Raw genomic sequence first — 11941 nt, 5'->3', positions numbered from 1 at the left:
GTGGAACGTAGTTAAGATGTTAGTGGGGAGTGATGCTTGTTTAAGCTTCCTCAGAAAGTGCAATCTCTGCTGGGCCCGTTTCACAATCCCAGTGGTGTTCCTGGACCAGGTGAGATTGTCCAGGATCTGCACCCCAAGGAACTTGATGTTTTCCACTCTCTCCACTGTGGAGCCGCTGATGCTGAGGGGCGTGTGCTCAGGCTGAGACCATCTGAAATCGACAGTCTTCTCCTTGGTTTTGGTGACATTAAGCGTCAAGTTGTTATCCCTGCACCAGCTCTCTAGGTGTTTGACCTCCTCCCTGTACATTGTTTCATCATTTTTGCTGATGAGCCCCACCACTGTGATATCATCTGCAAATTTAATGATCAGGTTCTCCTTGAATCTGGCTGCACAGTCATGTGTTAGCAGTGTAAACAGCAATGGGCTAAGCACACAGCCTTGTGGGGATCCAGTGCACAGTGTGATGGAGTCAGAGATGTTCCTGCCAACACGGACTGACTGTGGTCTCTCTGTCAAGAAATCCAGAATCCAGCGACACGTGGCAGTGCTAAGGCCAAGCTGCGACAGTTTCTCCACTAGTCTCTGCGGGATGATGGTATTGAACGCTGAACTGAAATCAATGTACAGGATTCTGGGAAGTGTAAGCTTAAGAAAGAAATTAGGAGAACCAGAAGGGGCCATGAGAAGGCCTTGACAGACAGAATTAAAGAAAACCCCAAGGCATTCTACAAGTATGTGAAGAGCAAAGATTAAGATGTGAGAGAATAGGACCAATCAAGTATGATAGTGGAAAAGTGTGTATGGAACCAGAGGAGATAGCAGAAGTACTTAATGAGTACTTTGCTTCAGTATTCACTACAGAAAAAGATCTTGGCGATTGTAGGGATGACTTACAGCGGACTGAAAAGCTTGAGCATGTAGATATTAAGAAAGAGGATGTTCTGGAGCTTTTGGAAAGCATCAAATTGGATAAGTCACTGAGACTGGACGAGATGTACCCCAGGCTACTGTGGGAGGCGAGGGAGCAGATTGCTGAGCCTCTGGCGATGATCTTTGCATCATCAATGGAGACAGGAGAAGTTCCGGAGTATTGGAGGGTTGCAGCTGTTGTTCCATTATTCAAGAAAGGCAGTAGAGATAACCCAGGAAATTATAGACCAGTGAGTCTTACTTCAGTGGTTGGTGAGTTGATGGAGAAGATCCTGAGAGGCAGGATTTATGAACTCTTGGAGAGGCATAATATGATTAGGAATAGTCAGCATGGCTTTGTCAAAGGCAGGTCATGCGTTACGAGCCTGATTGACTTTTTTGAGGATGTGACTAAACACATTGATGAAGGTAGAGCAGTAGATATAGTGTATATGGATTTCAGCAAGGCGTTTGACAAGGTACCCCATGCAAGGCTTATTGAGAAAGTAAGGAGGCATTGGATCCAAGGGGACGTTGCTTTGTGGATCCAGAACTGGCTTGCCCATGGAAAGCAAAGAGTGGCTGTAGACGGGTCATATCACAGGTCAGTCACCGGTCCTCAGGGGTCTGTTCTGGGACCCCTGCTCTTCATGATTTTTATAAATGACCTGGGAAGAAGTGGAGGGATGGGTTAGTAAATTTGCTGATGACACAAAGGTTGGGGGTGTTGTGGATAGTGGCTGTCAGCGGGACATCGATAGGATGCAAAACTGGGCTGAGAAGTGGCAGTTGGAGTTCAATCCAGATAAGTGTGAGGTGATTCATTTTGGTATGTCAAGTATGATGACAGAACATAGTATTAAAGGTAAGATTCTTGACAGTGCGAAGGATCAGAGGGATCTTGGGGTCCGAGTCCATAAGACACTCAAAGCTGCTGTGCAGGTTGACTCTATGGTTAAGAAAGCATATAGTGCATTGGCCTTCATCAATCGTGGGATTGAGTTTAGGAGCCAAGAGGTAATGTTGCAGCTATATTGGACCTTGGTCAGACCCCACTTGGAGTACTGTGTTCAGTTCTGGTCACCTCACTATAGGAAGGATGTGGAAACCATAGAAAGGGTGCAGAGGAGATTTACGAGGATGTTGCCTGGATTGGGGAGCATGCCTTATGAGAATAAGTTGAGTAAACTCCAGCTTTTTTCATTAGAGCGACAGAGGATGAGAGGTGACCTGATAGAGGTGTATCAGATGATGAGAGGCATTGATTGTTTGGATAGTCAGAGGCTTTTTCCCAGGGATGGAATGGCTAGCAAGAGAGGGCACAGTTTTAAGGTGCTTGGAAGTAGGTACAGAGGAGATGTCAGGGGTAAATTTTTTACGCAGCGAGTGGTGAGTGCGTGGAATGGGCTGCTGGTGACGGTGGTGGAGGCGGATACAATACTTTTAAGAAGCTCCTGGACAAGTACATGGAACATAGAGGGCTATAGGTAACCCTAAGTAACAGTAAATGTAGAAAGATAAAATCACCTACTCTCTCAACCTTACGTTTCATGCAATAGTCTGCGATCTCTCTACAAATTTGTTCATCTAAATTCCAAGGACTGTTGAGTGGTCTATAATTTAGCCCCATGATGTGGTCTATAATATAACCCCATAATCTGGTCACCTTTTTTATTCCCCTGTTCCACCCATAAAGACGCACTGAAAGAGTTCTCCAGTCTGTCCTGACTGAGCATAGCCGTGACATTTTCCTTGACTAGTAACCACCCATCCTGCTTTAATTCCTCCCGCACTATCACATCTAAAACAATGGAACCCCAGAATACTGAGCTTCTAGTCCTACCCCTCCTGCAACCAAGTCTCACTAATGGCTACAGTATCATACGTAATTCCATGTGTTGATCCATGACGTGAGCTCAGCTGCCTTTCCTATAATACTTATTGTATTGAAATATGCACAACTCAGAACGTTAGTTCCAGCATGTGCTCAACCTTTGCTTCCTGACTTTGGCTGAGATCATAACAACATCTGTCTCCACGACCACTCTGTCTGGCACTCTGGTTCCCATCCCCCTGCGACTCTAGTTTAACCTTCCCCCCACCACCCATTGCAGAACTAGCAAACCTTCCCATTAGAATATTAGTCCTCCCCCCCCCAGTGCAAACTATCTCTTCTGTATAGGTCCCACCTTCTCTGAAAGAGAGCCCAATGATCCAAAAATCTGAAGCCCTCTCTCCTACCCCAACTCCTTAGCCATGTGTTAAGCTGTATGATCTTCCTATTTCCAGCCTCATTAACACATGACATGGGTAGCGATCTTGAGATCACAACCCTGGATATCCTGTCCTTTAACTTAGCACCTAACTCCCTGAATTCGCCTTGCAGACCTATGTCATTGGTACTAATGTGGACCACCACCTCTGGCTGCTCACGCTCCCACTGAAGAATGTTGAGGATTTGATCTGAGATGTCCCAGACCCTGGCACTTGAGAGGCAACAGAGCATCCAGGAATCTTGTTCTCATCCACAGAACCTCATTTCTGTTCCCTACCTAGTGAATCCCCTATCAGCACAGTTGCTTCTTCTCTTCTGAGCCACAGAGCCAGACTCAGTACTAGACACCCGAATGCTGTGACTTTCCTCTACTAGGTCATCCTCCTCAACAGTATCCAAAGTGGTATACTTGTTGAAGGGGATGTCCACAGGGGTACTCTACCCTTTCACCCTCCTGACTGTCACACAGTTTCCTCTGTCCTGCACCTTGGGTGTAACTATCTACGTATACGTCCTATCCATTACCACCTCAGCCTCCCAAATGATTCAGAGTTCATCCAGTTCCAGCTCCAAGTCCTTAAGTGCTGAAGTCTTGAAGAGCTAAAGCCACAAATCCCCAATCTAGCAATGACTGCTTCTTCTTTGCCATATTTTCTTATGGCATTGAAGGCTATCCCAGTTGTTGAGTTTCTGTCAGGTCTCAGAGTACCCCCAATATATTCCTCTTCAGCCCCTCTCTCACACATCTACCAAGTCCAACAGACACCCACCAATCCCAGGGGTAATTTACAGTAACTAAATAACCTAGCAACCATTCAGGATGCAAGAGGAAACCAGAGCACCCAAGGAATAATGATGTAATCATAGGAAGTTTCAGGAAGAACATGTAAACTTCATAGATAGCACCCAAGGTCAGGATTGGATCTGTGTTACTGGAGCTGTACTGAAGCAGCACCAGCTGTTGCTTTACTTTGTCACCTTCAATGTGATGCCCTTTCTTGAACTTCTACATCCAATATTATTAATTAGAATCAGGTTTAATATCATCAGCATATATCGAGAAATTTAACTTTGCAGCAGCAGTACAATGCAGTACATAATAATAGAGAAAAAAACTGTGAATATCTATGCCTGCTCATGCTGTTTCTATGCCTGATGCGAGAACCTACACACTGGATAGAAGCTTCCTTGACTGTGCTAGCAGAATTTGGAACAGCCTTCCAGAAGCTGTGGTTGGAAACATTTGCAACGATGGGGTCCAAGCCTTCAAAAGCCGAGTGAACAAACACCTATCATCTCTGGGAGGGAAGTCACATGCTTCTTCATTAGTTATCATGAAGGGGACCAGGATGGCAATGCTTGGTGGTTGGTAGGTAGGGTTAATACCTGATTTTTAAGAGCACTTGTGCATTATGTTCTGGCTGGACTTAGACCTTAAACTGCTGGAGAACAGTGCGGAAAGAACAGGTGCTGTTTTCTCTTGGTAGGGATTAGTTTTTAGTTCCAAGTGCTCCTGGCACGTTTTGTCACCCTGCAACCTTATCCTTCAACATCTTTGAATTATGGAGGACAGCATGTGTATAAATGTCTCTCTCCAGCAGACTTCATCATGATCATCATGACTCCAGTATTTCTACTATTTTTAATGTTTCTTAATTGTACATATGATTTTTTTTTGTGTTCTATCGCTGAGCAGCAGTGAACCATCTGATTGGCCTATCAGAGTTCTCTTTGGGAACTGGTTGACTTGATCAGCATTTCTGATCTGGCTATTGTTCACGATTGCACTTAATTAAAAAAAGAATTACAGTTTGAATATATTAAGTAGCTAAATTAAATAAGTAGTGCAAAAATAGAAATTAAAACAACACGCTGGAGGAACAGCAGGTTGGGCAGCATCCGTGGAAACGAACAGTCAACATTTCAGGCAGAGACCCTTCGTCAGGACTGAAGAGGGGAGGGGCAGATGCCCTATAAAGAAGGTGGGGGGAGGGTGGGAAGGAGAAGGCTGGTAGATGCCTGGTGAAAAAATAGTAAGGGAAAAGATTAAGGGGTGGGGGAGGGGAAGCAGGGAGGGGATAGGCAGGAATGGTGAAGAAGGAATAGGGGAAAGCACAATGGGTAGTAGAAGGAGGCGGAACCATGAGGGAGGTGATAGGCAGCTGGAGGAGGGGGCAGAGTGAAACTGGGATGGGGGAAGGGAGGGGGAGGGAATTTCTGGAAGTTGGAGAATTCAATGTTCATGCCAAGGGGCTGGAGTCTACCCAGACGGTATATGAGGTGTTGCTCCCCCAACCCGAGTTTGGCCTCATCATTGGCAGTTGAGGAGGCCATGTATGGGCATATCCGAATGGGAATGTGAAGCAGAGTTGAAGTGAGTGTCAACCGGGAGATCATGCCTGTTGTGGCAGACGGAGCGGAGGTGCTCAACGAGGCAGTCCCCCAATCTGCGTTGGGTCTCACCGATGTAGAGGAGGCCGCACCGGGAGCACCGGATGCAATAGATGACCCCAACAGACTCACAAGTGAAGTGTAGCCTCACCTGGAAGGGCTGTTTGGGGCCCTGATGGTGGTGAGAGAGGAGGTGTAGGGACAGGTGTAGCAGTTACGCTTGCAGGGATAAGTGCTGGGTGGGAGATCCGTGAGGAGGGACGTGTGGGGAGAAATTAAAAAGTGGTGAAGCAGTGTTCATGGGTTTAATGTCCATTTAAGAATCAGATGGCATAAGGGAAGAAGCTATTCCTGAATCATTGAGTGTGTGCCTTCAGGCTTCTGTACCTCCATCCTGATGGTACCATTAAGAACAGAGCATGTCCTTGGCGATGGGGGTCTTAGCTAGGATGTGAGAGCATATAGACACAGCAATACCTTTCTAATTCAAGACTTTGCGATATGCGTAGTGTTAAAATAAATAGGTTTTTTTTGTTAATCACTAGGTCAAACCGGGCGCATCCATTGTCTACTTAAACAGACAGAGCCATTACATCGGTCAATTATCTGGTGAAACTAGATAATTACCAATTTCACTTCAACAATTTAAGACAATGGGTCACCACCTTCTTTACAGGGACAAAATGGTTAAACAATAAATGCTAATAAGGTAGCAAGTCCTAATCCTGTAATTGAATAAATTCAGTCAAAACATCAAACGTTGTATTTTAAAAAAACTAGGGTGGAGAGGCCAGAACTAGTGAACACAGTTTCCTTCAAGATACAGAGCTGCCAATTAAAAACAAAATCAGAACATCCCAAAGACCAATGAACCCTTGAAATTCTAACATAAAGGTCATTAATATTACGAACAACCAGGGACTCGCATCGTTTTCCACACAATTAAAAAAGTGCACCATCTGAATGTTTCCACCGCATTTAAGGTTAGTGACAGCAGTTAAAAGTTGTTGCGTTCATGAACTACAATTGAAAAAAAACTTGGATCTATTTTTAAAGTACATTAAATAAAACCACTAGTAAAGGGGGTGAGGGGATGAGTCACACAAACTGGAGCGAGAATCGAATGTAATGAACGTAACAATTGGCAGGACACATAAGGAGAGAAAGAGCGAGAAAGGGAAGGAAGGAGTGAGATAACTAGAGAGAAAGAGGTGGGAAGGAAGAAGAGGAAGGAAGGGGGCGGTGCACATGTTGTCGGAGAGCTAGAGGGAGCAGCAGTGCATGAAGGCTGCTCCATACAGTAGGAAGACGATCAAAACGGAAAGATAGCGAACAATAAGTCCTTCCTCCACTGATTTTTGTACAGATATTTTAAATTATTATTTATTGTAAAATACGTCCCAGTGCACGCTAGAATTTGTGCTGCTTTCCCCTCTAAACTTATTCCTGGCACCTTTGCGGCGGTCGAAGAGAAGATTTATCTTTGCAGAGACCCACTGAAAGTTGAACTTGCGCAGGGAAGGAAAGGGGGGAAATAACTGAAGTTGCGGAGCAACCCGGCGGGGGCCATGAGGGTGAAACTGGGCTTCCTCTTACGCAGTCTGCTGATCGTCGGCACTTTCCTGGCTCTGGTGACGCTCTGGTCTCGGCTGCTGTCGACACACGGCGAGGACGGCGACCCCTTCGCCCGGCAGATGGTGAGTTGAGGGGAGGGGAAAGGGGGTTGAAGCAGGCCTGAGGTGGAGCCTGCGGCCCTTCAAAGGCGCTGTTGCCATGGAGACGGAGCTAGCCCGGTCCCCGTTGCTGGTGTGGGGGGGGGGGTTGTGGTGGCAGCCTCCCACCGCTTCTTCATACCCTCCCCCACCTTACTCCATTCCCCTTCGCAGTAATTTCATTTCGCCTGAAATTTCAGCTTCGGACTCGCTTATTATTTGAGGAATTGCTCGCAAAATAACGGGTTAGATCCAGGCCATAGCAGGCCTCGGGCCCCAGGGTGTGACGAGAGCTGAGTTATCCCCTTCATGTGTAATGAGACGATGTTCTGGGGTCAGCTGTGAATATTCCGGATTGATCTGTTTTGTTTCACATAGAATTATATACACCTTTATGGCTGGGCTGATATTGTAAGGAAAAAGGTGGTTCTGGTTTTTTAAAATTCTAACTATTTCAAATTCTTAGCCCCTTCCTTTCGTGTGCTTTATACCTATGCCTCTGATGAAGAGGACTCGGTTTCACTTTCCTGAAGTCAATTGGAATTATTTTGTTTCACTACACTTGCCATGGAAACGTTAAGAGACTTACTCTGAAATTTATTCTTGCCAGCTTTACCCTGTTCTTTCAGCTAGACTTGTGTCCATTCATTTTGAACTTTTAGGAATAATGCACCATTCCATTCAGATATAAGTTATGGATATTTATTGCCTCCAATCCCAGCAGAGGACACTCCTGATCCTTCTATTTTCCATTCTGTTAGAGAACTTCACTGTGATAGACTGTAGAAGGCACTACAGTCTGTTGCATTTAATCTAATTATAACTAGGTTTCCTTTCTACTTGTGTATACTTGGCACTGCTCAAGTCTTATGCATTTGTTCTTCCTCCCCTTAAATTAATTCTGCATCTCATTTAAATGTGAAATATTGTAATTCACCAGGGTTCATTTGTGTGATGCATTTTAGTTTTTTATTATTTATTGCATGTTTCTTTTTTTTCTTGAAAATAGTGTTAGTAATAATGGGGTGCCACAAAGATTCATTCTAGGACTTCGGATATTGACTTTCATTTTGACTTGGTTCACCACGATGGTGTAGCAGTTAGCATGACAGAGTTTGGAGTTCATTTCCGGTGTCTTCTGTAAGAAGTTTGTACATCCTCCCCATGAATACATGGGTTTCGTCTGGGTGCTCCAGTTTCTTCCCACAGTCCAAAGACATGCTGGTTGGTAGATTAATTGGTCATTGTATATTGACCTGTGGTTAATAGGTGATGGGTGAGTTGCTGGGCAGTGCAGCTTGTTGGGCCAGAAGGGCCTGTTTGACACTGTATCTCTAAAATACTGTATATCAGCGTTTTGTATGATATACAAGGTTAGGGATAGAAAATAACCTACAAGGAAGAAGCAAAAAAAAATCTGCGAAGGACTGATGGTAAATTTGGCAAGTGAGCAAGACTATAATAATCTAAGGAAACTGTAGGACTTTTATTCAGAAAAATAAAGCTGAATATTTTAAAATGCTGAGACAGCTGGTAAAAGTGGTACTGTGGGTGTTCTGGTTCATGAAATGCAGGTAATAAAAGATGCTAAATGCAAATAGAAAGACAAATTGTTCCTTATTGCAAAGGCATTGGAGTACAAATGTAAGGAAGATGTTCTGTGATTATACAGTACTTTGGTGATACCTCATGATCTCATTCAGTAGTGGAGAAGCCATAAAGGGCCTAATGCCTCTATTTCTAATGTTCTCATTTGCAGTATTGTGTGTAGTTTTGCCCGTAGCAAAAAATAAATGCAATGAATAAAAGTTGAGAAACGAGATGGTAGAAATCTTAAAATAGAACCAAGTGCTGGAAATGCTCAGCAAGTTGGGCAGCATCTGTGAATGGAGAAATATGGGGTTATGGGGTTAACGCTTCAGGTTGGTTACCTTGCATCAGAGCTATGAAAAGTTGAAGTCAGAACATGATTGAAATTGTAGAGGTGCAGTCTACAGAGATGAAGTGCTTGTCTATGAGAAGCTGGAAATTGAGAGTGAGTAAATGATAAAATGGCACTAGTTGAGAGAGGGTTGAATCAGAGATGATCCATCTGCAGGCAATACAAACTGGAGATGGTTGAAAACTGAGAAGGAAAAAGGGAAAGTGCTGCAACTGTGAGATAGAAAACAGTTCCTTTGCTTCATTACTGGAAATCAGTTCCAAAATACTCATTCCTTTTTATTTGGCACCTTCCAAAGTGCAGCTGCAGGAGATGTAACACTTCCTTGCCAGCACGGTAATATAGCGGCAAGCACAATAGTTTTGCACTGAGTGGTGTTCAGTTCCCACCACTCTCTGTAAGGAGTTTGTATGTTCTCCTCGTAGCCGTGTAGGTATCCTTCGGGAACTCTGGTTTCCCCTCATGTTCCAAAGACACACACTTGGGGTTAGTGACCAAAACATGCTCTGTTTTCGCTGGAAGCCTGGCAATGCTTGCGGGCTTTGAACTGTGTGTTGGTCATTGATGCAGAGTGGCGCATTTCACAGTATGTTTTGACGTACGTGTGACAAATGTAGTTAATCTGCTGTTCAGGATGAAAGTACTTCTTCCAGATAAAGCAGCAAATTACTTATTCCTCTTCCACATTGTTACGTCGCATTTAATACTCATAGTATAGTCTCGTTTGTGTTGAGGAAACTTGATGACAAGGCAGACGACACAAAGGTTGATGGTGTGATGGATAGTGTAGAAGGTTGTCTTGGTTACAATGGGACATTGATAGAATGAGAAGTGGCAGATGGAGTTCAACCCAGTAAAGTGTGAAGTGATTCATTTTGGAAGGTTGCACTTAAAGGCAGAGTGCTGGGTTAATAGCAAGGTTGTTAACAGTATGGCGGAACATGAGGACCTTGGGGTCCACATCCATAGATCCCTCAGTTACTGTGCAAGTTGATAGGATGGTTAAGAAGGCATTGGCCTTCATTAGTGCAAGGAATTGGTTCAAGATCTGTAAGATAATATTGCAGCTCAATAAAACTCTGTTTAAACCACACTTGCAATATTGTGTTCATTTCTGTTCACCTTATTATAGGAAGTTATCGAGAGAGTGCAGAGGAGATTTATCAGGCTATTGTCTGGATTAGAGAGCAAGTCTTATGAGGAAAGATTGAACAAGCTAGAGCTTTTCTTTTTGGAATGAAGGAAGATGAGAGGCAACTTTGTAGAGACGTATAAGATGATAAGAGGCATAGATAACGTGATAGCCATTTCTTCTCTGGGGAAAAAGGCACTAATACAAGATAGAATAATGATTGGAGGGAAGTATAGAGGGTGTATCACGTGTTTTTTTTAAACACTGGTGGGTGCATGGAATGAGTAGATAAGGACATTAAGGAGATTCTTAGATGAGCACATGGATGAAAGAAAAAGGGAGGGTTATGTGGGAGGAAAATATTAGATTGGTCTTGGAATAGGTTAAAAGTTCAGCACAACATCATAGCCCAAAGGGCCTGTTCTGTACTGTAACGTTCTATAAATGCAGGTTGTATGAATGCTTTGCAGAATACCTCGATTCAGTTGACAAGGGTAACCCTGAGCTTTCCGCTGCCTGTGCTCTAATTTACTCATCCAATTTTGACCTCTGTCTTTGACCACTTACAGTGGCTTGAGGAACAGCTTCTCATTATCTGGTGGTCATTTAGTGTCCTCAGGATTCAACACTGAATTCAACAATTTCAAATGCCCAGCATTCAAAAACTGACTAGTTCTGATGAAGTGTTATTACACTCACCTTGCTGAAGTTCTCCAATCTTATGTTGCGGAATCTGCCTGTCTGGTCCTGTAGTTGGTCAACGTAGGACAGGAAACATCAGTCATTTGAATCGGATTTCTTTGTTTTTTTTTGGAAAAGAGAAGGAAAATTATTATAACAAATATTACTTAATGCTAAGGTAATTTTGAGCTCTTAATAACATTTAAACAAATGTCTGCAACATTGCGAAAGCTGTTAAATTCCTTGATGGATTTGGCAAGTGACAATAATCAGAACCCATTTTGCCACCTTTTAAAGGCTGTCAAGGGTGTTTCCTCAGCACTTCACCATCTGAAGCCTTTTCACCACTGATGTCTTACCATTTCTTGCCAGATGTCTGAAGGGCCCCGGGGCCTGGAAAATTCCATTGCATCAGTATCCCATTAACATGACCATAACGAGGAAGTAGGTAGTAGGCATGAGTTCAGCAAGTACACTGAGTCCTGCACCATCTGATTGAATGAAGGATGAAACAGGCTTGAAGGGCCACACATAGTGTTCTTTGTGTATAAAGCATAAATAAAACCTAAGAATTTACTACTTTGCTAATGAGATCAAGAATCTGCCTTTGCTAACTCATCGGTGCATAAAAATTTTTCTTCCCATTCCTCTGTTTGTTTAAAATATTTAAAACAGGGCAAATTATTTATCATTCTGCCACAAATTCTAGTCTTTTTTTCTACAGTGCCTTAGTTGCTTGATTTGATTCTCGTCAACACCTGGGGGATAAAATGAGAAAGAACTTGGGGGGGGGGAGGTTGGGGGTGGAGAAAGTAAAGTGAATAATGCAGAGAAACTAAAAAAGCAGATGGTGATCAGTAGATTAGATTATGAGGACACTCAGTCGTCGTCTATTG

General features: G+C 43.6%; 1 protein-coding gene across 2 annotated transcripts in view; it reads left to right on the top strand.

Moving 5' to 3' along the window:
* Positions 1-6817: 6817 nt before the first annotated feature.
* galnt7 (UDP-N-acetyl-alpha-D-galactosamine: polypeptide N-acetylgalactosaminyltransferase 7) overlaps positions 6818-11941 on the top strand; it is a 145258-nt gene continuing 140134 nt past the window's right edge. The window contains exon 1 of one of the 2 annotated variants that reach the window (XM_063049485.1): positions 6818-7275. In XM_063049485.1, coding sequence (XP_062905555.1) covers positions 7147-7275 — 129 coding nt within the window. In that variant the 5' untranslated portion in view covers positions 6818-7146. The remainder of the gene's footprint in view (positions 7276-11941) is intronic. The other variant, XM_063049484.1, reaches the window with a different exon arrangement.

The sequence above is a fragment of the Mobula hypostoma genome, chromosome 5, assembly GCF_963921235.1.
Source record: "Mobula hypostoma chromosome 5, sMobHyp1.1, whole genome shotgun sequence".
In the NCBI taxonomy this organism is placed as follows: Eukaryota; Metazoa; Chordata; class Chondrichthyes; order Myliobatiformes; family Myliobatidae; genus Mobula; species Mobula hypostoma.
This window is presented reverse-complemented; position numbering and strand designations above follow the sequence as displayed.